The 26,799-nt window shown below is 35.8% G+C and overlaps 5 protein-coding genes across 7 annotated transcripts in view; 2 read left to right on the top strand and 3 right to left on the bottom strand.

The window, feature by feature from the left end:
* The window catches only part of LOC105673179 (Matrix metalloproteinase 2), a 139,169-nt gene extending 117,966 nt beyond the window's left edge, over positions 1-21,203 (top strand). For all 3 annotated transcript variants that reach the window (XM_012368629.2, XM_012368628.2, XM_067357362.1), the window contains exons 7-12: positions 1,183-1,341; positions 17,667-18,085; positions 18,299-18,597; positions 18,798-18,904; positions 19,113-19,379; positions 19,490-21,203. In XM_012368629.2, coding sequence (XP_012224052.2) covers positions 1,183-1,341; positions 17,667-18,085; positions 18,299-18,597; positions 18,798-18,904; positions 19,113-19,372 — 1,244 coding nt within the window. In that variant the 3' untranslated portion in view covers positions 19,373-19,379; positions 19,490-21,203. The remainder of the gene's footprint in view (positions 1-1,182; positions 1,342-17,666; positions 18,086-18,298; positions 18,598-18,797; positions 18,905-19,112; positions 19,380-19,489) is intronic.
* On the bottom strand, positions 4,572-6,488 carry LOC137000526 (uncharacterized). The gene is made up of 3 exons (XM_067357370.1): positions 6,256-6,488; positions 5,273-5,573; positions 4,572-4,990 (listed from the first exon to the last, which is right to left on the bottom strand). The coding sequence occupies exons 2-3, from the start codon at positions 5,446-5,448 to the stop codon at positions 4,717-4,719; spliced, it is 450 nt and encodes a 149-aa protein (XP_067213471.1). The 5' UTR covers positions 5,449-5,573; positions 6,256-6,488; the 3' UTR covers positions 4,572-4,716.
* Positions 21,204-21,299: 96 nt separating the features above from the next.
* On the bottom strand, positions 21,300-23,210 carry Ppcdc (phosphopantothenoylcysteine decarboxylase). The gene is made up of 2 exons (XM_012368632.2): positions 22,181-23,210; positions 21,300-22,064 (listed from the first exon to the last, which is right to left on the bottom strand). The coding sequence occupies exons 1-2, from the start codon at positions 22,604-22,606 to the stop codon at positions 21,900-21,902; spliced, it is 591 nt and encodes a 196-aa protein (XP_012224055.1). The 5' UTR covers positions 22,607-23,210; the 3' UTR covers positions 21,300-21,899.
* A 24-nt stretch (positions 23,211-23,234) lies between these two features.
* Positions 23,235-23,639, bottom strand: LOC105673184 (uncharacterized). Its single transcript, XM_012368636.2, has one exon. The coding sequence runs from the start codon at positions 23,487-23,489 to the stop codon at positions 23,235-23,237; it is 255 nt and encodes an 84-aa protein (XP_012224059.1). The 5' UTR covers positions 23,490-23,639.
* A 183-nt stretch (positions 23,640-23,822) lies between these two features.
* Rad17 (Rad17 checkpoint clamp loader component) lies at positions 23,823-26,733 on the top strand. Its single transcript, XM_012368631.2, has 10 exons — positions 23,823-24,072; positions 24,234-24,401; positions 24,683-25,076; positions 25,162-25,318; positions 25,394-25,516; positions 25,599-25,777; positions 25,838-25,927; positions 26,002-26,192; positions 26,257-26,375; positions 26,450-26,733. The coding sequence occupies exons 2-10, from the start codon at positions 24,387-24,389 to the stop codon at positions 26,568-26,570; spliced, it is 1,389 nt and encodes a 462-aa protein (XP_012224054.1). The 5' UTR covers positions 23,823-24,072; positions 24,234-24,386; the 3' UTR covers positions 26,571-26,733.
* The last annotated feature ends 66 nt before the right edge of the window (positions 26,734-26,799 follow it).

Below are 26,799 nucleotides of genomic sequence, written 5' to 3'. Positions count from 1 at the left end.
CGTAAACGCGCACAATTTTAGCAACTTTAACCCAGGTTTATTGTTCCGCGTTTGCAACGCTTGTGCGATCAAAACAAGAGCTTGTGAGTAAATACCTTCGGTAATTCACAAACAGTTCATGCATTTTACAGCCATCTTCTTATCATTTATACAATTTATACTGCATCTATATGAACATAACAAATAAATATGGAGAGCGAAAATGGTTTCTAACTAACATTATTAGCAAATGCTAATAATGAAAAAAGCATTGTAATAAATTTTAAATTTATGCATATATTAAAAACTAGAATTGTACGTATCTGAATTGTAAAAAAGCTTGAAATTTTGTGGATTTTTTTAGAATAGATTTTATATGGATAGAATTTTTTGTATAAAAATATTATAATCTTTTAAATAGATGTTTTGATAGAAAGTTTTATAAGTAGATATACATTTTTGCCGATTGTTGAGTGCAAATCTACGGCAGGAGATTTTTCGTGAAATTTCGATATCGAAGTATCGAGGCACTTTCTCGGCAATGCAAGCAATGATTTGCGATACTATCAATTTTTTCGGCGTCGACGACCCTCGGATTGGCAATCGTTTTACGATCCCATATCTAGAAACGTACTTCCTTGATGCGGGTTGAAATCGAATCGCAGCGAAACGAAACGAAACGAAGGCGGAGATTCCGCAGCAGCGGTGGCAATTCCCGATGCAATTGCCCGGAAAACTCGGCACGCGAGCATGAAAAAAGTCTGATACATTTTTCTCTTTTTTCACGACACAGTATCTTTTAAAGTAGTAAAAAAAATACGTAATTAAAGCTGAATTTATTTAAACGTTTGCGTAAAAAGTTATCGCTTTGATTGTTTCCACAAGAATGGAGAACGTGAAAAGTAGAACTCTAATTGCACGAATTTCAGTATTTTGTGCCATACAAAGTAATTAAATAATTTTATAATTATTTTGTGTAACTGGTCTTATCTTGCTAAACGTATAGTGGCTTTTGCCTCTGCAAATATTTCATTAAAGTGCAGAGAGTATAAAAATGTCGCATCCTCGCGGTGTGCTATTCTACGCATGTATTTTGCGCACATACAAACAGGTATTGCGCTTGACATACACGTGTGGTTGGGTTAGTAGGTAAACCCTGCGGAGATAAGAACGGGTTCTGAGTATCTTCCGTGCTTCTTTCAGGCACCAGCTTGTTTGCGGTGGCCGCTCATGAATTTGGCCATTCTCTGGGACTAGCGCACAGTTCGGTTCAAGGTGCTCTTATGTATCCTTGGTATCAAGGATTAAGTCCCAACTACGAGCTGCCAGAGGACGACCGGCATGGGATTCAGCAGATGTACGGTAAGTACTCTTTTTCGCAACATTTATATTTCCGACCATTGAAAATAACGCGGTATTTAAATGTTCCATGAATTGTATATATTAAAGCATTGCAAACGCAACTTTTGTCTTATCGCGTGCATACTATTCTGCATTGCTGTCTTCTTTTTTTTTGCGATTTAAATTTATTTAAGTATATTAGAATTAAATTTGAGTTAAAAGTGAGAACGACAAGAATACGTGTCAAAATTATATATTAGAATTCAAGTTAATAATTATTATGTAATCGACAAGCAATGTCGCCAATCTTATTTCCGAAATTATCCGAGTTTATGTTCGATATTAGTTATCGCGATACATACAATATTGTTGAAATTATTCACATCATTTCATCTCGCGCTATTTGCAACTTGAGTATGCCAAAAGTTGCTTTGATCGTGCAGTCATGAGAAACAGCTTGATTATATTCGCCTGGCTGAACTGCTGATGCAATACGGAAATTTGCAATCCACTGTACAGGGTGCTGACAACATCGGAGATCAAGTTAATATATTTAGCTACCAAAATGTTAAAATTGCAAATAAAATTGTTTTGCAAATCTTTGCTAATGAAAAGTCTGTTTTTAGCTTATAATTCAGTTTTATAAGCCGAATGAGAATCTGGTATCGATTGAGACACACTGTACATGATCTTTTAATCGGGATTACAGATTTTGTGCATCAGCAGCGTCGAAAATTTGAATTTTGGCAAGGACCTGCATCTTGCAGTAGATAAGGCATTTTGTAGTCCCCGACAACGGCGTGTACAGCCAGTCTTTCAGTAGAGCAAGCTCGCTCGATAGTCAGCCGCTGCATAGCGAACCGCACTTGCTTGCGCTCGCCAAGTACTTTGCCATGTATTTCACTGTGAATAGCTCTATAGAATTTTACGCGTACCCATCAAGCCCGAGAAACGCGTAAACGCGTAAACTATAAATAAGCGTATAAAAGAAGCCATTATTCATGAATTCTCTTTGCGTTACACAATAAGCGATAATACAGCTATACTATTTCTTTGCGGATTTCTCGGATCATATTTCAAATGTCAGTTTCTATCTATTTCGCAGCATTTTCCCAAATTGTTATTTTTACAAAATATTATTAGATAAATACAAATTTTTTAATTTAACTAACTAAACCGATATCAAAGCTGGTTGTACGCAAGTAGAACTTTTCGACATCAAAACTTTTCTCCGCAATATATATGCAGACTTTTCACGGTGCTACGGTGCGCTGGCAATAAAACTGATGGCAAAAATAACGCATCATATCGTTCAAATAAAACTGTCGGAGAAACGAGCGAGTTTCCAGCTTGTTGTGATGTTTGAAAATAGAGAAACTTTTGACCTGACGTTTCCAGCTGCGATTTCCCAGCACGTCTTTATATATACTGGCTTTGTAATGCAATGTTGCGAGGCAAAAACACATTATTGCACGTGCGGACGAATATACATGGTGCTTTCTTTGCCGAACCGCAGCATGAATCATTTCGCATTTCCCGTCTTTAAACGCAAAATGTATTACTAGAAATTTCATATGTCGTTTTTGGATTTTATTCTCTTTCTTTGAGTTTTAACTCTTTGTACTATTATTCATACTGTACACAATATTGAATTGTGAAGATTTCACGAATTTTTGGCTATAGAGTGTCGCTTTATTTCTCGAAAACGTGATAAAAAATTTTTATTTATTCAATCATAGATATAGATTTTTATTCGCCGCGTCTAAATTATTTCTTTCAGAACTACTGTTTTCTCGAATAAACAACCAATTTTTCTTCTATTCGATTCAAAAAAGACAGATTTTGCGCATCATCGCATCGGTATCTATGATATTTTTCACTGCGCGCGAAAATGCATCGCGCAATAATGATGCATCGCCGTTCCCATAACGAGTCGTCCGCTTTTTTTTCGGCTCAGTACGTACAGCCGGAGGTGAAATGAAACGGGAATAAAATATAAAGAATGACTGGATTCGCACGTATTTCTACTAGCTCCTCATCATCCCGCGGCAATATACAGGCGATATACAGGCGCCGGGGATGGTGATTTAGTGTACTGCGGCAGAGTTTTGTCGGAGTTCTCTAGAGGATCGTGAATGCATTTCGAACCTCCCACGCTCTCAATCCCCGCTTGTGCGTCCGTTGCTGTTATTCTTGTTTTCCATCTGTCTATCAGTGTTATCCTTTCCGCCTTGATCTTCCTACGCGGTTGTACCTCTTTCTCTCTCTCTCTCTCTCTCTCTCTCTCTCTCTCTCTCTCTCTCTCTCTCTCTCTCTCTCTCGCTCGTTTCATGCAGTGCTGCGTCCGAAAACTCTGTATAAAAGATGAGCCAATGCAATATAAATACGATTTTTATTTAACATTCTTTTGAAAAACGTTTAAAGTATAAGGCCTTAACTTAGTTTTATCTAAATAAAGTAAATAAATTTATTAAAGAAATTTTTTTTATCAACAAAAATTTCAATTTCTGCTGCGATTTGTTTATTTTTTACTTTTTTATATTTTATATTTTTTACTTTAAATGTTATAATATTAATATTTTTTTATCTAAAAGACAAATAAAGATGATTCCATCGCTGCTTTTATCCCCTGCCCAGCATTTCGCTCGCACATCGCTTTTTGTTTTCGCCTAGTGACCTCCCGTTTCTTGTTTACGCTTCTTTCCATATATTTTCACGGGTTGTTGTCGGGTGGTAAACGTATTACGTGTACCGCTGTCACGTGGAGAAGAGAACGCGAATACGAGCGCGCCCATGCATTTGTTTTCGCTGAAAGGATCCACCATCGACGAGCGCATTTGCTTTTACTGCAGCACGTCGTCTGATTGTGCAGTCGCATAGTCGAATGCAAATACACGACAGCTAAAATCAGCCCCCGTCTCGTTCGCGTGAGTTATAATAGAGAGAAAGAGAGAATCTTATTCACGCCGTAATTGCGGTGCTTCCCCTACCGAGTTCGAATGTTTCGCTTCGCTATTTATTCGTGACTGCAAATGAATTGCACATTGCGAAAGCAAGGTCGAGAAATAGACGCGGAACGGAAAATACGATGGCGAACGCGTTTAATATGCTTTAATCCGAGAAACTCTTACAAGAATGTGTAAAAGAAATTTCTCAAAATGTAAAAATTTTGCATTTTTAAACGTCGTAATAAAATTTATCTTAATCCTAAGAAATTAATATTACAAATTAAGAGAAACTAGCTGCAGAAATTTTATTTGTATTGTAGAAACATAAATTTATTAATCTCAGAAGCTTCAAAATTACAACTTGGAAAACTTACAAGTTAGTTTATCAGTTTTATTTATATGCTTATATACTTAAATTTTCAGATAACTAAATGCATTTTATGTAAACTTAATTAGATACATCAGCGGTGATCATCTTTCGTGCTTTCAATACTTTCTTCAATTTCAAAATAGTCGCGTTGAGTTGATGAACTTGTGCATGTAAATGTTTTATCTCATCATTGTTCTCCTTCAACTCCTCCATTGCCACCTCCCAGGCGATTTTTGCTTCCGCTGGCACCTTTGAGATTTCGTCCCAGTTAACGCTTCTGATGGAGCGTACATACTTGATTGGCTGTATCTCCTTCATCTCTTCTTCCGACAGCATGTGTCTGCGTCGCCCCCTTTAAAAGGGAAACGCTTTTGTTGAATATATCGAGAATCTTGAAACTCAATTAGTATAGTGCGATCGATGATATATCTAATCGCGAAGAAATCAGGTAATATATCTAATCGAAAGAATTTGAATTGCAATTTTACATTTTTTTTTCAAATAAGAGAAAATAACTAAAACAGATGACTCCAAAAAATGTTTATTAAGAAAGAATGTCTTTTTTATACGTACATATAAAGTTAATTGTAATACATTCTTGTTGGTTTATTATTTTAATTAAATATTTTCTTACTTCTTAATGATGGGTCTTGTAACTGGCCATGGCAATGGTCCTGACCATGGCGGCGGTTGTGATGGTTCATTGTCTGATTCTTCCGATGTTAACTGATCTTCATTTTCCGTGATTTTCACAATCGTGCCGGATGAATGTGGTTCCGGCTCCGTAGACGGAAGGGCGTCGTCGTTCATTAAGTCAAGTTAGTGAAACAACTTTGCGGAAAATGAGCACAGTAACGATTCAGCGAGCACTTTCGTGTCGGTCTTTCCAATCGCGTCTAACCACTTCTTCCGGCGATCCTCCGTCTTCGGAAAATCTGAGGAGGGAATACATGAATCGCAAAAATAATATGAATTTTCTCCATGTTTTTTTTTTAAATGGAACTTTTCTCTATATAAAATTGCAATTTATTATTTCTGTATCGATTGATAAACACTCGAAAAAGGGATTATACAGAGTTAAAATTATTTTGAATATAATTTTATGTATTCAAGTTTTATATTTTGTATATATAAAATATTTTATCAAATTTTCCAGCGAAAGTGTGTTTATCTTTGCAATTCTGACAGTTAGTAATTAGATATATAGATTAATGTATAATATAAACTGTATTACGCACCGTTTTTTATTTCCAACTATCTTTTTAAAATTGAAATTAAAGCATAATCTACTTTGCTCAAATTAATTTAAATAACAAATAACAAATATGAATTTAAAACAATTTTAAAATAAATATAGCAAGCTTGATATATATAATAAATTGTAAACATTTTAAAAAACCTATTATTACGCCATTCTGCCGATTCCATTCATAATCAATCGATACTCTCATTTATCTCTTTAAATTCATTTTAAATTATAGCGTAAAAAAATATAACGAAGATTATTTATGAAAATTTTCATAGCGTTATCATTCTGAGCACTTCTTCCTCTACATAGCGTTCCGGATATATTATCACGCATGCGCGATAGAAATATACATGCGCACGTATACGTACATGTTACACATGGAACGATACCTCTTCCTTCGTGCTTATGCGACGTCGCATGCAGAGAATATAACTCATCGCCATCCAGAAACTCGAGTAACGTACAGCGTCACTTTCGCAACGGAACGCCACGCGGACAAACGCGGACTGACGACCGTAAAGCGAGGGGATCTGCATACGTTCTGACGCCGATGCTGTTGGTCGACGCCACCTTAACAAAATGTCTGAACGTCGCGGCGCTGGAGACTGGCGCCATATTATGAATTGAATATCACAGTTCTTGAAAGTGGAAAGAAAGAGAAAAAAGGGAGAGACATTAATTTGAATTAAAAAGACTTCTAATCAACGATAACATACGTAACGTGATATAAGTTAATTAATTTAAAAGCAAATTAATTACAATTTTGAATCTTTTTTGTCTGTGTGATTTTTTGCGCAAAAATATTTCGCGTAAAAAATATAAATCTAAACATAAATTAAATTAAATTGAATTAGTGGTAAGTCTCTGTATTGTATTATTTTAGCTTTTGCGCATGAATTGCATGAAAAGTGGATCTATTCATACATTTCCTCGCGAATAAATGCAATCTCCTTTAAAATCTCGCCCGCAATGCAATGAATGTATCGGACTAGTTTTTCAAGAAATCGCACATTTTTGCGGGAATAAAGCACGCGATAGTCTCGCGCAGGAATAAAAATTGGCTGCATAACTTCATAGGAAGAGTCATAAAACCGCAAAGTACGATACATACATTGCGTGAAATATTTATGACGACTGTGCTCGCATGAATTCGAAAGATTTTACAAACTGCAACTGCGAATGTATAGCAACAAAAATTCTAAAAAAAAACGGACACACATCGTCAATTATACGCGTGACCATTCCGCGTTTTATTTTTAGTTATAACTCGTTTTACACCACGTTTTCAAACTGTTTACAAGATCAATATTTGAATCGCTCGCACGTAGCAAAAATTACATTGCGTTGCACAACGAGAGAAACATGACGAGAAAAGAAAATAGAAAATACTGCTAGGTAAGCAATGTTCGTGAGACAAAAGCGATTAATGAATATTTTTATTCGAGACATTGCGCGATTGTATGTATCTTAAAATTATAAACATGAAGTGTTTTCCATTCTCGGGCGGGCAAGAGCGAAAACAAAAAAATTGCCAGCGAATTTTATAGTTCAAGGAAGTTTCCGAAGCGAAAAGAAAAGTAAGTCTTAAAGTCCGTAGTGACTTCTGACCCAGTTTTTCTAACGCGCTAGCCTCTCCATGCTCCAGTTATATCGCTGAAATTGCACATCCGCAAAGCCGATATATGTATGCATTCCTCGCGGTTTAACCACATCTCGCAAAATTGTATTTTTAGATGTAAATAGAATCGCCTACGTTTCCGTGTTTCAGCGCATCGCAACAAATTCCGCTGCCAATATAATTCAATAAAAAATTTTTTGCCGATTTTTCGCGTAAATAAGTTGGGTATTACGCCCGTAAAATTACGAGCGCACGTTCACACTATGAATGAGAGAGCTACGTGTGATAGTGGGGGCAGTGCGGCAGGTCGCGGTTGCTATACTCGTAGTACAACGCACAGCTGATCCATTTTCGAGGACTCAGTTGTTCACCATCGTCTTGCGCGGCTCGCGTAGCAATCGCCCCTCCGTTAAGTCGTTGTACCTAACTTTAATTAAAAAAGTGAGTTGAAAACTTAGCACCTTCAATATATTTAGAGTCGCATAAAATATCATTCTGTGAAATATGTTAATTTTAATAAATAATTTGAAAAAAGTGCAGAGAATTGCTTACCTTAAAATAGAAATTATTACAATTAAAATTGCGATGTTTTTGATTGGAAAAGTTGCAGCACATTGAATCCGATTGTTCGTAAAAGTGAGATTATAATGCATCCTATATTTTACGAATCGTATAATTTTGACTGCTGATAGATTTAATCAAGTGGAATATTTCCAAAACGACATTAAAATTACCATTTAATTAAATTTATATAAATTCTGTTTTTAGCAATAGACAACAAATATACGTGCAAAAATAAAACTAGGCGACAAACAACTATGACAAAATTCATCACAGCAATTGAATCGTGCGACGGTGCCTAAGCAAAAACACTATGAAAGTACACAGCGATAGAGAACTGGCTTGACAAATTTCGCGTTTTATGGTGCAAAAGGTTAGTCGTAATGTTTCCTTAAAGGACTTCTCGATGTTTTGCCGAACGAACTCTCGCCGCCGCGTTCCCAAGAAGTCCTCCGTTTGCGTTTCTCTGCTTACATTCCCGTCGCGTAATGAAACTCACATCTAAATTCTTTGCTTCGCTCTTTACTCTCGCGGCGGCCAGCTTTATTTTACCTCTTTTCATCTCCTCTGAACCAACGAACGGATGTTTCAGGGACGCTAGCCGTTTTGTCCCGTTCTCGGGATGAAGCAAATGGTCTCTCCGCATTTCCTTCGTCCTCTATTCTTCTCTGTCGAATTACGCGGAAACACGAGCCGCCTGTTCCCTCGAAAAGAACACCCGCTTTTCTCATCCGTCGCCTTCCTTCTCTCGCGCGCGTAATGGAGAATACCTTCAATCGACCGCAACTCAAACGCGATTCAACAAGACGCCCGAGATTCTATCCTGAACTTTGTGTCATCGACGACGTTTGTCGATCACATCGCTGTATCGCAATAATAGAATCGTATGTTTCTAGCGACTTTGCCAAGAAGTCGCACGGAAAAGGAGAGATACATAGGAAAATTTAATCTTGTTTACTTTTATTGTACTTCCGTTTATGCGTAATTACACTTTTATCATAGCAAGACGTAGCAAGATTTTTATTAACGAAGTATATTTTTTATATGTATCATATCTATTTTATATTCCGTGTTTTGTATATTGACTTTATACATTTTCGTTTTTGCAACCATATTATTCTATACAATTATACGTTTTGTAATAATAAAATAGCATCTGAGCATTCCGGGACACCTTGCACAATATAATCATTTTTTCTTTCCATTATTGCTTTTTGTATCTCTGTACTTTCCGGCTTTTGCACAATGTGTTTTCCGCGAGAGAGGAAATTGTCTTCACAACGCGCAATAAACTCTATTCTATTTTATTTCTCTTTCCTGCGTCACTTTATTACCATCACTAAAGCAATCCGCGATCTACAGGGAGAGAGAAGGCAAATATATATTTCCGCGAGAATGCGCGCTGGGAAAGCGCATCTCCGACATAAAAGCGGCTCCCGCAGGAAACCCCGGAGGGGGGTTGTTATCAAAGTATCATTTGAATCCTTCAATTATCATCCCCGTGCCACCACCTCGACGAAACCAACTCATTATCCGTTCGAATGGATCTTGCCGGATATTTTTTGCACCCCGTTATGCTTGTTTAGTTCTTCTTACAGGAATATGAGATCTAATTAAATTCTTCTAACCAGAAAAAAGATTATCAAACTGCAGCCGCCTGTAGAATCTAAATCGGCGTCAGTAAAATTCTTATAAAATCAAATATATAAATTTACAATTGTGAAAGTAACATGGCAAGATAGGATTCACTAATAATTTAGTACATTGAATTTATAAGAAAAAAACGCATTTTAATGCTATGTAAAAAATTAAAAGTTTATGGGAAAATTATTTATTTTACAGATAAGATTTGTTAAATATGGGTTTGATACTAAAGTCTAATCTTTTAGGAACATTTGGGACGCCGAAAAATTTCCGACAATTTAGAATGTCTAGCAATATTATCTATCTCGCTTTCCGAAATGAAAACAATAAATGAGCACGCTCTATTTCTAATACGAAAGAGAGAGAGAGAAAAAGTGAAAAAAAAGAGAGCTACATTTCCTTGAAATATCGCTCGTGGTTTAATTTTGTAAGTGCAGGTGGTAAAAAAACACTCGTATTGATAAATAGTGCGACGCCGGCGAGTGTGGGGTGAATAAACAGTTTCTTTCCGATCGGGCAATTATACTTATCTGGCGATACATCTCGCGATTACCTCGTGCAATCCCCCTTCGATTCTCCGCTTCTTGTATTTCTTTGCCTCTATGCGGCCGACCACGGTAATTTATGTTTGTTGCGAACTTTCCCCTGAGGACTTCTTAATCTCGCCCTTTTAAACCTCGAGGGAAAAACAAAATGCGGGACAAGAAAAGGCGAGGAACGAGTTCAACTTGGGCGAAAGGAAGTTGCTCGGAAATCTACAAACTTTGTTGATATCTGTGTGCAGACTAGCGCGGTAATAGCGCCCGAAAGTGAAGAACTTGAGCGATCGTTGTTAAACATAATTTTTTCTGCTTTAACTGTTACAACTGTTTACAACAACAACAATAATAATAATCCAACATATCTAGAAATATTTTACAAATAAAAGGAAAATTCAATTATTGATTTATTTTAAAGAAAAGTGTCCAATAGATTTATTTTCTTTCAACAATTTTTTTGCTTGAATTTACTTTATTTAGTATTAAATATCTTTACATTTTTAATTTAGCATACATTAAAATTTTGGATAAATTTATTTCAATTCTCCAAATTTAATATAATTAAAATTAAGTTTTATTTCTGTCGATCATATAAAATTTTTAGAAATTATATTTTTATCTTTTGAATGTAAAAAATTGCGCTTGCGTTCTCGTATCGAATTAAGGTTGATTTCTTGAAATAAGAAAGGGAAAAGAGTGGACGTTATATCGTATCGTGAAATATCTACAAAACGAAGAAAACAATCGTTTCCGGCTGCGAAATACGACCGAAGTTTGTGACATGGAGTTCAAAATCGAGAAACGACGCGAGCGTTTCAATGCAATATGATCGTTTATTCGAGGCACGAGGGTGGAGGATGTTTGAACGAGGTCTCACGAACGGAATCACGATAGTTCTCGGCTCGGTGATTTATAGGCAGCAGGCGTAGATTCTGACAGCACATATCACTCTGATGAACTTGAAAGAATGCGAATTCAGCTCTTTATATATATATATATATATATCTTATTTTTTGCAAGATTGTGTCAAATTTTATTTTGCTATTATGCTAAAAATGTTTAATTACCACTTAGACTTATAATTTTCTAAATTTTTCATCTACATGTAATTTTCTTCTTTCTAGAAGAATGGTAGACAAAATAAAAAAATATTTCATGATTTTTCTTTCTTTCATATATATAAAGTTAAAGTTAAAAACGCGATAGATAAGTTTTTTACGCTGCAGTTCTCGGAAATGTGAGCAATTTTTTTTATCATGAGTCTTTCGTAAAAGTCTGAAGTAATTTTATTTTTAATGCAAGTTTGAAATATACCAAAGATTTTATGAGTCTATGGAAATGTGTGTATATTGCGCATACAAATAAATTAAACAAATGTATTACATATCAGTTGCACCTTCGCGTTGGCATAATCCTGTTGGTCGTGTAGGAGAAACTTAAACTCGCAAGCTCCTCTTAGTGTTTAATTCCAACTCGCTTCTAGACACTCCCTCGCGAGAATTTACGTGCCCGTTTCTACTAGTTGGAGTGCCCCTCACAGCTGTTTTCTCGCTGCAATATATCTCTTTCGCCCACCATAAATTGGATGTGTTGTTAAGCCTATTATGGGATTGTTTTGATGTTAAGTAAGTTCGAGTATTGTAGTCTTAAATCAAAGTTTGCCCTTAGAAGTAATTTCGTATTGCGAAGTCTTTTGAAAGAGACCAAAAAATTTAATTTGTAAAAATTTTCAAGAAATTCCAAACAATTGTAATTGTAAAGTTTACAGAATGTAATGTTGAATTCTGATAACGTGAAAAACATTTATTCGCAGCAGTTTTATCTGATTAGAATGTGCGCAAATAACTGCTTTTTTACGGAATAAAATCGGAAATGCAGTGCGAAATAAAAAGTGCCTCGACAGAATAACATCGCTGCGTGAAAAATTACTAATAAACAAAGTTCAATTAGTTTATTACTGACAGAAGTTACTAACAAAAATAAAATGCCACGGTCACTCGAGTACGTTAAAATGATAGAAAACAGATGAATTACTATGTAATAATGTGTTTGAGAAGAACGAGTTGTTAATTGTAATCAAGAGAGTGTTTTCGAGGAAGAAATTTTTGCAAAGAAATCGTATATATATGTAATGTATATATTGTATTTGTACCTAGGAAATTAAATCCATGCCTCTCGTGAAATCAATTTACGAGCAGAATATCAACGACATGGTGAGAACAAACATTTTCACTGCTTCATCAAAGTCCCATAAATTACAGCCAGACCAACAACAGTTTTCTCGTCGCAAACAAGCCTCCGCAAACCGCAACAATTCTCTCTCTCCCTCTCTCTCCTTCGTTCTCGATTTAGCGGGGAAGTTTTGTGATCCATCGATCTAACCGAGGCCCGAGGCCTTGATTTCCATCTCCGCTCTTCACGATATTCCTCTTTACTTCTCGTTTCTAATTTCAATTGAACGACACTCAACGACAATTTCATTGATTGTACATTCGTTTGATTCTAATGATAATGTCTCGACGAAAGTCCTGTAAACTCCAAATTTAAATACAGGTTTTATGAATTATAATTAAATGTGCCAACGTTGCTAATATTTGGCTTACTGGGTTTTTTTTTTAACCATGGCTGATATTTCTTTTTTTGCCTGCGACTACATAAATACGTAAAAATTTGAAAAAATTAAATTATATTTTGTTTGTTAAACAGTCATTTTGATCAAGTGCGATTTAACCTTGTAAGCTCTTAATGGCCACGAGAGAGCTGCGAAATTTTTCCAGACCAACTTTTATTTTTGCCGAAAAGTTCCGGAAAGAGAACGGAATCAAATTCTCCTTAAGGGAACTGAATCAATGCAGTAAAACCACTTCTCATGGAACGTACGAAAGTTCTTTTGTCGGGAATAATGAAGGATAAGTCAAAATACGCTTGCTTCTTTCGCGTAAGCTCGCGCGCTTTTGCCGAGGCATCGCTGCTCGTGAAGCTTTTACAAAGTTATCAATTCTCAACAGTAGGAAAAAAATCTGCTTTTATCTACGAACTTTTTTTACTTCTTCGAGCAATCGTCAATATTAAATTGCGTAATACATTTGAAATATTCATTCTATTTTGTGTATTGTTAATATGTTAATATATTAGAAGAAGTAAAGTAAAATCTTGTTTTTCTTTTCTCGCGTTCTTTCTTGTCTTCCATTTTTTAAAATCACATATTTTATTATTTGTATTTTGTTATTTTTAAACTCATTGGATTTTTTTTCAGACGCGTTTGAATTAATTTCAAATGCAGAAAAATTTCCTCGGAAAACTTTTATTGCAACGGAAACCTGGTGCATCCAACAGCAGTTTATGTGTACCAAGACATATTAAAATACACTCGTCTTCATATATACTCATTATTTCCGACTTTATTCATCATATTTTTAGTCTCAAATTTAGTCGCTTTCTATCTCTGTATTTATACTTGAATGTAATTATAGCGCTTAAATATCCTAAATAATACTCTAGTTGTTATTTAATCGTACAAACAATGCTAATTCCAAAAATAATACATTTACGCCTGAAAGAGAAAAAAAAATTGCATTTATTCGTGTAAATTTAAAAGTACGTTCTACATTTTAAGCTGCGTTGAATAGAAACGCTTTCGGCTTTGCCGGCATTTTTACATCCGGCTTATATATAGCGAGCTTATGACGTTATAAAGAGGGCGGTTGCCTTTTTTTCCTTTTTTTATTACACAAGCAATACCTCTCGCACGCTTGGGGTAATAAATCCCGGTTTTATTTCCAAGCTACAGACGAAAACATTCTTAATGTGAATTGCAAAGAAGCCGCATTGTCAGAGAAGTTGATAATGATGCATTCTCAAGCATAAGATGTAACGTTTTACGCGTCTACGTCATTTTTCTTCCCTCTTCCACACTGAAATCACTACCACTGCTGTTTCCCATCTGTTTATCTTTTAACCAACATTCTTCAACATCACTTCTTGTGCAGCATTGCAACGCGTTGCTTGCATTTGCTTATTTTAATCAATGTGGCTATTAGAAAATGTGCATAGAGTGCAATCTTTGAAATTATGAATATCTTTTATTTTAATCGTAAAACAAAATTGAATTTAACAGTGTAAATATCGTATACTTGTTTTATCTGAAAATTAAGTTGTTAAACGAAAATCTTAATCTGAAACTAAATTACATGAAAATAATTTAATATTTACTGAATTTAAGATAATGAAATCTCTGCTGTTAATGATGACGAAGGGAGTAGCTAATTTCTTTATTATAATTAGAAATTACTCGACGTGACGGGAATATCACACGCGATTAAGTGAGATAGAGACAGGATATTAGAGTATTGGAGGATGCGAAGGCAGCAGGCAATTATCGAGCGTCGTCATTGTAATTGCATCGACGGTCGGGACACGAGATTAGATTCAGGAATCGGCGGTTTCCTTTTTTGCTCTCTCTCTCTCTTTCTCTCTCTCTCTCTCTCTCTCTCTCTCTCTCTCTCTCTCTCTCTCTCTATGTCCCCTTCCTGTCTTTCCAGTAGCCTAGATTACACTAATTAGTAGGTCACTGACAGATATTAATTATCATTCGACTGCAGAATCGTTACAATGCGCCATTATGCCATGCGGACTATCGCCTCCACATGCCGTTCGATAAGCGCCGTCCGATTTTGCATTCGGATTTCTATGTAAATGGCACACGGAACACGGCAAATGCTCGCAAAAACTATCGCGGGATCGATTTTTTTAATTTTACATTTTTTAAATTAATAAAAAGAATCTGCGCGGTCGAATATATTTCTTTAAAAAAAATTAAATTTTTATTTTAATTTATATTTTAAAATTTTCTAACTCAAGACGAAATTCTATTTTTAATTTTATTTGATATGTATTCTGATATATATACATACGAATTCTGTTATTCTGTGTAGCTGTGTGCTCGAACAATTTCTGCCCACAATATGTTCCACATAAATAAAATTATACTTCTAAATTCTGTCGCGTGATCGAGTAAAGTGAGTTTTAATCTTTTTGCCATTTTGCATTGCATTTGGATTTAATTCACATTCACGCCGGTTTTGCCGGCGATATTTTGCATTGCGATAGACGCGTTTATTGCTTTATCTCTCATTTATTATTAATTGTCATTTTATTTCGACAATTAATAACATAAATTTTGGCACGCCGGTGTATACACAGTTACGTGCATAATATCACATAGGGGAAATTGAGAAGAAGTACATGCGATTTAATTCAAGAGCGCACTCGTAATTTTGCTCTGTCAATTTGATTTTCGCTCGTCACTGCTGCAGAATTAACGAGCAATTTACCCAAAGTAGTATAATATGCCCTTTATTGAGAGAGAAAGGTAGAGCTATAAAGCTCAATATGCGCGATAAAACCGAATGTGATAAAACCGAATTTTGATCGTGCAGCGTGCGCGTTTGTCATCAGAAATTTATCGCTTTACAGCGACAATTTGACCTAGTAAAATATTTCTGTTAGCGGTATTTTTTCCTCGAATGTAATATAATATCAAGCACATCATTTCTACGTTTTATTTACATTTATACTGTTCATTGCATTTGTTTTTTTTATCGATTATATTTTATCGCGTGTATTTATCGGATTATATACGTACCGAAGTATGAAAATGATTGATAATCCCCGAAATCACACAGCACATTCACAGGACTGATCGTTTTACATTTTCCAAAGTTTATTCTCATCAGCAAAATTAAAGTGCATTGTGCCAGTACACAATGCATCTTTTCATAACTGGATTTATGTACATCCGAAACGATAATTACTTGCATTGTTTGCATTTTTGCATCGCATTTACTTCTTCTTTAAATCGAATCTCTGTGAATTCACATCGAAATGACAGAGTCAGAGCAATCACTACTTTAAATCAGAATGATTAATACCGTATTATTATAGCAATTCTCATTATTTGTTAGTATTATTATTAAAGTACAGTTATAATTATTACTATATATTTTAATTTCTTGTTTAAACTGAATTTAATAGAAAGTGAAGAAAATGAGATCTGGCAGATGTAATGAAAATATGTGATTGCCACATGATTCCATATCTTCCGTATATTTAATAACACAAAAATTGAATTTTCCCGAGAGCGGCTCGGAAACGATGTGGTGCGAAATCAATCCGTGTCCGCGAGAAAGCATTTTAACAAGCTCCGCGCTGCTGTGTCTCTTCTCGATTGCCAATCGAACAAAGTAAAATAATGCAAAAGTAAAATGTACCAGCGGGAATCAATAGCCTTTCGAATTGTAAAAGCATTTTATTTGACAGATTCGATGCCAAAAGCGCAAGCAATTTACCGAAAAAAGCACTTCCGCTCTCGAACTTAACAAACAGTTTCGATAGGCTAATTAAAATCGCGGTAACCAATAATGCCGCAGAAAAATTGTAATTGCAATGTGAAAAAATTCATTTAAAATCTGCAGCTCAATTAAACTGCAAGTTTAATCAATTAAATATAAAATTGTTTAATTAAAATTTATTAATTGAAGTGACTCACAATTAAATGTGATGTTCTGACTAACAGAAATATTTTATATTTTATTTTAATAATTATTATATTAAATATTTGTATCGTAAAAAATAGAACTGCTATCTTTCATACATTAAGAGTTTCACATATTTGCTATAAATTTTTGTATTTTTACACATTCTTTTTAATTTTTAAGCGTTTACATTGAAAAACTGACTACAGCTACTAATTAAAATATTCCACCGCAACATATTACTATAATCAGCAAACATAATATTCGAGGGATTAATTAATTTTTTTATAGCAGTCGGTCTTTTTACAAACACATCTCGATACGATTGTTTGATATCGACCGCGTCCTGTTATGGGACTTCTTTTCACGGGGGGGATCAGTCATCGTGAAAGACGACGGGATGAATTCATCACGCGCTGATGCAAAGAGCGGGAATTAACTCTTTTTGCTTCTTCTCGCACATTAGTGTGCTCGCGTATATTCGCGTACCTTCCGATTCTGAAATATGCGGACGTATCCGCGCTGATGAGCAACGCCGTATCGCATTTAAGTTACGTCGATTTATCATTGGTCTCTCTCGGAAAAACCAAGCCGTAGTTGTGATAATTTCTGTATTTTATGTTGCATGAAAAAATTATTCTGAAAAAATGCGTAAATTAATGAATTTGTAATCATTTTTAATCACCTCATCAATTCTCATTCCACATGTCTTGACACGTTATACAGTCATCAAAAATTTTCATTAAAATTCTCTTGAACAAATTATTCGCATTTTTAATTAATAATTAATATGAGGGAATTTATAATTTAATTTTGACCGATGAATTAATTGAACGGACAAAAGAGAACGAATAAAATAGGCGAACGAAATTATCATTTTTCAGGCGCTCCCGAGGACAAGCTCTGGGGCAATATACCAGGTGGCCCGCTACCACCGGAACGACCGTCACCGCCAACTCCTACGACTACGACTAGGACGACGACGACGACGACGACGGCGAGAACGAGGACAACGTACAGGCCATGGAGGACAAGGCCCACCAGACCGAATCATTATCCGGACGACGGTAGACCCCGACAACCGGGTCGATATCCCGAGAGGCAGAAACCGGATTATCGGCAGCACAAAACTCATCGGCATCACACGACATGGTCGACGACAACGACGACAACAATGAGGCCCACACCGAGATTCAGACACCGATGGACCCCACCGCAGCGGGACGACGTGCCTGACAAGTGTGACACCAGCTATGACGCCATCAGCATCATCCGCAGGGAGGTCTTTGTTTTCAAAGGACGAGTGAGTATACAATAATAAGTATTAGGCGTTATTACTGTTCTATTTTCTTGCAATACGAAGGAATAATTTTTATTTTTTGAAGGCAATAAGATAATTATTCAATATTTAAAGAAATTGTTGATATTATTTTAAGAATAATTTTAATTATAAAATATTTCTAGCGATTTTTACTTCATACAACGATTAGCTAAAAAGATTCTTTTTGACCCGCAGTATCTGTGGCGAATAGGCGATTTCGGGATTTATGAGGGATATCCGGCAGAGATTATTAGGCTATTTAACTTGCCACCAAATATTGATCACGTGGACGCCGTGTATGAGCGGCCAGACAAGAAAATAGTCTTCTTCATCGGCCGCGAGTACTACGTCTTCAACGCTAATAATTTGGAGCCGGGCTATCCGAAGCCATTAACGAATCTAGGATTACCGCTAGCTCTGGAGAAGATTGACGGCGCCATGGTGTGGGGCCACAACGGCAGGACCTATTTCTTTAGCGGCTCTATGTACTGGAGGTAATTATATCATTTTTTAAATTGTATTTTCAAAATTGGGTTTTATATTTTTATTTTTCAACTTGTGTAACAATCTTTATCGAAAAATTATATCAATTTAAATCAAAACATGTTTCACACATTTTTCTTTGGACGCAGTGAATCAATGAAATAGACCAGCTTCTTTTAATTCTCCAAAATTGTAATTTTTTATTGCACAGGTTCGATGAATCTATCAATTACGTGGAACTCGATTATCCCAGAGAAATGAGCATGGCGTTCACTGGCGTTGGAAACGACATTGATGCCGTTTTCCAGTGGAAAGATGGTAAATTTTGAAAATCAAGTGTTTTTTTAAAATAACTTTATTATAAAAATCGTATATATAAATTTATCTATAAATTTAATTTAACTATTAACGCTTCATATATTTCTGATATAATTTTAGCATTAATCAACTGATTATTTCTTTATCTCTATATAATTTTGTTCGCGGCTTTCTACACGGTAATTCTACAATTTTACTTTTTCGGTAGGCAAAACATATTTCTTCAAGGGCAAAGGCTTTTGGGAGTTCGATGATCTCACGATGAGGGTAGCGCATGAGAAGCAGAAACTCTCGGCGCCAGTCTGGATGGGCTGCCCGCCGCCGGAAGTGGAGACCAATGATATTGAGACCAATCTACCCAGGAAGTCGAAGATTGTCTCTGCTTCTGCCACCGTAAATGCGGAAAGTACTATGCTGCTACTCGTAATAATCGTCACGAGCTTCATCGCGAGGATAATGTACGTGTAAAAACAAAGTAAGTATTTTCGCATTTGGATGATTAACTTTTCTAAAGAGAGAATAATTCAGAAAAATTTTTTTTTAATTGTAGAAACTACGGTTACATTTTGCTTCTTGTATTTTCAGATTATCACTGTAACTACGCGCAATGAGGAGCATTTCATAATTTACACAGGGATTTCACGTGCAAACAGCAAAAGTCAGATTTTCACAGTGGACCGTCAGTGGATTTGGCAAAGGCACATAGTAAAAGAACATGTTGTTTGCGTGTTGAATGAAGATTCAAAGGAATCTTATGTCACACACATTTGTATCTACGAACTTGATCTCTTCGCTAATCCTCCCGATGGAAGAAACGTGGTTTGAAGCTCTGAGATTGTTGATATCGGCCTACATCACGGAATTCCCCCTCCATATTTTCGAGAGGAGGATATATCGTATTTGATAATCGTAAAGATCGATTATAAAATTTTGAGGTACAATATTACGAAGAAAGAATTGAATTTTTTCCATAAATATTCTCCACTTTCATAAAACCGCTCTTTACTTTGGATAAAACTATATTGATATAAGAGAATATAATCTTCTCTCTCACGAAAAAAAGTGACTTAAGTCCATATCATGAATTTTAACAAAAATAGTACCACTGTGCCGCACGGAAGCATATTTTTGTACACTGCCTTTTTACACGGCCGCATTTACATGTGAAATAATTAACTTAAGAAGTAATTTATAGCGCTGAACGAGCGACGAGTCCCCGAACAAAAGCGAGAGTCCTTGAAGACGTTTCACAGACAATCTTGCGATCCTAGCAATTGCGAACTGCCACTGCCAAAAATCCATCCAACATTTTTCGATGTTTCTTTACAGAGGTTTTTAATCGAGAGGAGTGTTCTCGCGTTGTATATCTTTCTCAAGGACCGTCATTGAAAAAGAACCCTACGATCGTCCGTAAATCGCAATGCAATTTTTACTTGGAATCGAATCGGCAAACTCTAGGCAATAAAGTAATCGATTCCGACAAACTACGTATTTTATATAAATATTGTAATAATTATTAATACCGCATAATTTAGTAAAAAAGGACACGAGCAAGACGCAGTGTCGCCAGTTTTGTAAACTGTGATATTTATATACCGCGCGATCAAGTAGTTAGTATAATGTCAAAAGAAATAGCACAAAATCAATTTCGCAGATTTTTATACAGGGGTGTTTCTGAGATATTGACACGAGCTTTGCAGACGTATTTCATCTTAACACCAACGTGTACGATTTCCAAATTGCATGGACTTTTATTTCTAAATTTCGACGCTTAACAGTCGAGACTCCAATTCGTAAAAACTAAAAAATAAAAACTGACTACTAAGCCAATTTTTGCAAAAAAAAAATTGGTCTTTGATTAATCTTGAAATAGGCTTGCAAAGTTTGTTCACGTTCCGAATGTACACACACTCGCGTATATACATGTTATATATAATTATATGAGTATATTATATAGTCGCGCATATCGCAGAATGTACTGTGTCAGTGAAATGCGCAGCAATGAGACGGAGACGAACGATATGATATTATATTTCTGTTATCGATTAACGACGACTCAATTTTTGTTCTTCCGATTGAGTAATTGTTGTTGAGAAACGCATCGGGACAATACATCTCGCTCATACCGAACGAACGAAGCGAGAAAGCTCCCTTCGTTTATTCCAAACTTAAGGGAAAAGTTAGCGTAATATTGCTGATTATATGCTATACGTATTTTATATATGTAAGTTCGTGCTTTATATGTGTATATACGGAAATAAAGTGATTTCGCGTGCGCGCGAACACATGCCCAACGCAATTTCCCTGTTTCGACAATGTTCTCTTTTTCTTTCAATCATTTTTATGTGTGCCATTTAAAATATCAGGATTGGGTTTGTGGAAAATGTAAAAACACTTTTTGTATAGTTATCGTTCATATATTTAACAAAAGCATGTACATTCTGGCGGATCAACTTTAGGATATGTCAACAGAATCTCCTTTTTTTCTTCACAATATTTTTATACATTGCATTTCGATAACTGGACAGATAAAATTATGATTATCTTATTTGTTCCTCTCGATACAATTGATTTACTCCAGGTTGAGCAAGGGATATGACGACCATGATGCGTTCAAATTCGGACTTCACTATTTATAACATCTACGGGTTTCTAATTAACAATTATTTCACTATGATAGTACGATACGTCTAGTGAAGAAAACAAGAAATGAAGATAAAATTCACAGACAAAATAACATGACTGGAGAAAAACTTAACGATGAACATTTTTATTGATAAACGCAATTTCTTTATCACATGGTTCATATATGACCAAGTATGTCCGGGTCTTAGGCTCATACCGATTTTATTAGACAAGCGAAATTAGCGTATATTTTATTAAGCGTACGTTCGAATCGCACCATAGTGCGTCTTTGGAGATCTCGACGTGGAAAATCTCATCGATGCTCGCGGTATCGTCGACGAGGTTCGTACGAAGAAGATGTCGCCCTATGCTAGGGACACGAATCCGGCGGATCCCCCCACGGGTTCAAAGCTCGCAAAGTGGATCGCACGATCGTGTCCACTTCTGCCATCGCACCCATTCCTATGTCGCCACACATCAGCGTCTTGGATATGCAATGTATCTCCTTATAACCCCAGGATTTGAGCAGTGATACCTGTCAAACAAAAAGAAATCTTTGTGACTCTATTTTTCACTGAGAATCTGAAAGAAAAATAAATGGGAAAGCAAAATAAAATATTAGAAAAAATTTGATTCTCTAATTGATCTCACTTGCGGCATGGTAACCGGATGTTCCCACATTTTTGTATTCATGGATGGGCAAAACAGGAGCGGTTTTGCAGGATCCCAAGCGCGCGCCACACATGTGACGATATTGTCGCATATACCACTGGCGATCTTGCCCAATGTATTGGCATCCAGCGGTGCTATCACAAACACGTCCGCCCACTTGACGAGATCTATGTGTAGGACTGGATCGCCGCGATCCTGCCAGGCAGCCCATTCCACTGTGTCGGACAGCACTTGAATTTCAGGTGGCAGCTGGGCATCCTTCAGGAAGTGTTTGGCTCGCTCTGTCACGACCACTCTCACTTCTAAGTGGTTCTGCCGCAACATCTCTACCAACTGCGGCAATTTGATCGTGGCCACGCTACCGGTGCAACCGACTAATACTTTCCTTCTAGAAGAGCTCGCCATTCTTTTCACCTTTGCTACCTTTTGTTAAATATACTCTGCGCTCTAACAGAATTTGGACTATCAACGTGATAAATATTCAGTATTCTCTATTCAATCTATACAATATCTATCTATATAATATCTCAGGCCACTTAGGTTGCAACACAATCCAACAGCTTAACAAACTATAGAGATGCCTTTATATTAAAGCTCATAAAACCCAACCCACCGGTGTCAAGCAGTCTAATTATTAATCTGTTTCTCTTGAAAGCAAAAGTACATGGACCTTTAATATTGTTTAATTTATCTTTGGTGTTTCTTTAAATCTGTTATTTAATTGTGCAACACTGACGCAAAAAAAGCTTATCACAAAAATCCTTATCACACCTGGCTGGCAGTGTGTATCCTTGCCTGAACACTAACTCCAATTGTAAATCACCCTCTATTTTTTTGGTGTCTCATTTACATCGAACAGAAGTTTCATGAACACTGATAGGCTGGGGATGTGCACCAGGCACTCTCAAGGGCAGTAGTTTCCAGAAACAAACTAATGATAACAGCAACGACGATAACGACGACGAGGACGAGGATGTACGTCTACTTTTTTTTTGCGAGATACGGAATATCACTCTTGAAGACGATCTCGGTGTTACGTTTTCTTGATTTCATCGGCGAAACCGAGTTTGGACCAGTCCTCGCGCGTCATCAAATCGTGGTCCATACGACAGCCGAGATATTCCTTGGCAATATCGCGACACATCGCATTCTGATTACTGTTCTCGGCTAGGCAGCGCATATATTTGATCATTGTGCGCTTGCAGCGGCCTTCATGGTCCAGCGGAAAGCTGCCCCGCTCCGGGGGCGTCGGCGTGAACAGCTTCTGCGAGAACGTGTACGAGGACATAATACGTCACTTTCTAGCCATGCGAATTATGCGAACGCAATCCGAAGAACACGAGAATTGAAAAACGAATCGACGCGGTGCAACGTTTACCTTTTCAATGAAAAGCAGCAGTCACCATTTTGACAACGAATCTATGTCACGAACACTGAATGTATATATATTGGAATACGCCATAGCACTCAGGGCGCAAGATGACGGAGAGGGCAGCAGCAATGACGTCTCAAAAGAGACGCGGCCCCGAAAACCGTAACACCGTAAAGAACCGCGTATATATGCGCTCCTTCAAACCATAAAAATCATATTATCACTTTATCGAAGTTCCGACTTTTAATATTTATTTAACAAATTATAAACAATTGGCATTTTAAATTTTGCAAAAAATATCTTCCGGTAACTTTAAAAAAGATGTAGAAATTGTTCAGGAATTTTATCAGCATCCTAACATTGTGAAAAGTAGCCTAGAAGCGAAAACAAGCACATAGTTACCCGGCCCGAAACAGCTGATTTTGACCGGGATTTTGAAAAATTGTGAACAGGAGCACATGATGATGTAGGAGCTTACTCGAAGCAATACCATCGTTTGGTTAGCTAAAACAACATAACGACTGTACTAGTGCAGTCGGTATACTTATCATCAATGCATTAAACGAATAATGTTACTTTCGTCACCGATTCAATAGAAAGATAGAAAAAACAGTGCATAGTTCTGATTATGTGCGTTATTCCTTGCATTATATTTTACAGGTGACCGTGTCTTCATTCTAGCATCATCAGGTAGCAGACGAATAGCGGATTAGCTATTGTGTGGACAAACATGTGATTGAGCATATATTATGCAGATAAAGTTCAAATTTTTCAGAGAATGTAAATGCAATTATAATACGACACTGATAAAACATGGCTCATTTAAAGGTAAATATTACAGCATCAAAAACATGATGAGAGATGGTTTTAGTTCACGTAAATAACATTTATTCTAACCTATCTTAACTTCTGATCAATTTAAGTATAACTTGACAGATTCTATTACTAGTTTAAGAATTATATCAATTTTTCATTCTTATCTATTTATAAAGAATAATTTAATTGAATTTAATTAGACTCTGTAAACATTATTACATATATTTTTGTATGATAAAGCATCTTTTTCATTTTTATTTGTTTATCACACTAATTTTGTTTCTTTTTTACAGAGAAAAAATAACTGGTGTATACCATCATTTGATTGCGAGCCTATAAATAAAACCTCATTAAAACATGCTAATGTATCACAATTGAACAAGACTTTGGTGGATACATCATTTACACAAAGTAATTTCAAGAAAAGGAAACGTGAAACCAGCTTAGCAAAATTATTGGAAGCTTGTGAACCACAGAAGCTTTCTGAATTGGCAGTTAGTAGACAGAAGCAAAATGAAATCTTTGATTGGCTTCAACACAGGGCATCAAGAAAACAGCCATCTATGCTGGTTCTCTCAGGTCCTTCTGGATGTGGCAAAACCACAGCTGTAAAATTGCTTGCTAAGGAAAATAAATTTGATATTATAGAATGGATCACTCCTATGGATCCTGTTGAAGATGAGAATAGTAATGATTACTACTTGATATTTGCAAAAGTATTAAATTTAATCAAACTTTTTAATATTATAATTAAATTTGTAATTGCTCTTAGAACGCATAATGCGGCAAGGAGACAGATTCAAGGATCATGTAATTCGTGCAACACGTTACCGTACAGTATTTGGTGATTGTTTCAAACAATTACTTCTAGTTAAAGATCTTCCAAATGTCTATCAAGAGGATCACAAAAGCTTCTTTGCACTCTTAGAGTAAGTGATATTTCAACTGTCTTGGATAAATTGCTTAGGTTCTAGTCTATGATTTTTACAAATATTGTTTTACAGAGAATATTTCGAAATAGGAAAAGAGCCTGTAATATTTGTTTTCACAGAGACAGGAAACTCAAAACTGATGCAGACTTTGTTTGCTCCTGCTATAAGGGAGAAGTTTGGTATCGATCTTATCCAGTAAGTTAATTATTTGTGTGACTAAAAATTAATTCTCAATGTATACAATTTTAATTGTAATCTTAATTTTTTTTTGATGCAGCGTGAATGCAGCCACACAAACTTCGATAAAAAATGTGCTGAAACGAGTATCTGGTATATTAAATTCCATCGGTGGTGACATGTTGCACATCTCTCAGCAACACATAGATGAAATACTGGCCAATAACACCGGCGACGTGCGCAATGCCTTACTGAATCTAATTTTTATTTCTCTCAGAGGTACATGTATTATTAATTAAATCGATAAGACAGAATTTGCATTATTCTTATGGTTACTAGTGCCTGAACAACATGTCAAGAAAGAATGCGGAGCACGAGAGGAAACCTTGGGTCTGCTGCACGGTGTTGGAAGAGTCACGAATCCAAAAAGTAATTTGACTTCACTTTTAGACTGTTAAATGTTATATTTTCACAAGCTGATAACAGTTTATAATTAATTCTAGGGGAACCAAATGGCGATTCCTTCAAGTTTGTGCACGATCCTGAAGAAATAGCAGCATTCTTCCAATCAGAGTCAGTGGTGTTTGTCAAATTTCTCCAAGAAAATTATTTGAACACTATAAGAACTTTAGAGGAAACTATTGTGGCATCCGATATTTTGAGCTTTGGTGACGTTCTAAATTCTGAATGGCGTGTAAGTTTCTATTAAAAATATCACTTTTAACATGAAATTTGTCATTTTTTTGTCATTTTAACAGGATCGTAATTTGGGTAAAGTTGCATTATCATACTGCATCCGTGGCTTGATGCTGGTTAATGAGAAGCCTGTAACTGGCTGGAATCCAGTAAGAAAACCGCGAGATGATCATAGCAATATGTAAGCTTCAGTATGCATTAATAATTTTAATAATTTTATTGATTATTTATTTTAATGCATGTATTTATTTACAGGCGGCGAAACTGTCTAGCAACAGCAGAAACACGCTGGTACGAATCAATAATTAAACCCGCTTCGAAAAAAACAGAAAAAATATTAGACGAAGATATGGAAGTAATTATTGAAGAGGATTAGAGTATTATATTATATGTATTAATTATTATATTATGTATGAGAGGCAGAGAGAGAGAGGGAGAGAAAAATCTTGTAATTTTGTAATTGTAAATCTTTATTTAAGTTCTTATTTCTTTCCTCTCAATTACTGTTCCTAAAAAATAAAAATTAATTAAAAACTTTACTTGCACAATGTATTTTATATTTATATTTATTAATTTTATAATGAAGAAAAGGAAGGAATATATCA

This window comes from Linepithema humile, chromosome 6 (assembly GCF_040581485.1).
Source record: "Linepithema humile isolate Giens D197 chromosome 6, Lhum_UNIL_v1.0, whole genome shotgun sequence".
Lineage (NCBI taxonomy): Eukaryota > Metazoa > Arthropoda > Insecta > Hymenoptera > Formicidae > Linepithema > Linepithema humile.
This window is presented reverse-complemented; position numbering and strand designations above follow the sequence as displayed.

Bases quoted from the DNA above. Each gene is read 5' to 3' on its own strand.
- Rad17 (XM_012368631.2), top strand. The intron at 25,077-25,161 runs GTAATGATTACT...AATTGCTCTTAG, and splicing joins TCCTGTTGAAGATGAGAATA to AACGCATAATGCGGCAAGGA. The intron at 25,778-25,837 runs GTACATGTATTA...TATGGTTACTAG, and splicing joins AATTTTTATTTCTCTCAGAG to TGCCTGAACAACATGTCAAG.
- Ppcdc (XM_012368632.2), bottom strand. From the start codon at position 22,606: ATGGCGAGCTCTTCTAGAAGGAAAGTATTAGTCGGTTGCACCGGTAGC. The intron at 22,065-22,180 runs GTGAGATCAATT...TTTGTTTGACAG, and splicing joins ATCCGGTTACCATGCCGCAA to GTATCACTGCTCAAATCCTG.
- LOC137000526 (XM_067357370.1), bottom strand. From the start codon at position 5,448: ATGAACGACGACGCCCTTCCGTCTACGGAGCCGGAACCACATTCATCC. The intron at 4,991-5,272 runs GTAAGAAAATAT...TCCCTTTTAAAG, and splicing joins ACAAGACCCATCATTAAGAA to GGGGCGACGCAGACACATGC.
- LOC105673184 (XM_012368636.2), bottom strand. From the start codon at position 23,489: ATGTCCTCGTACACGTTCTCGCAGAAGCTGTTCACGCCGACGCCCCCG.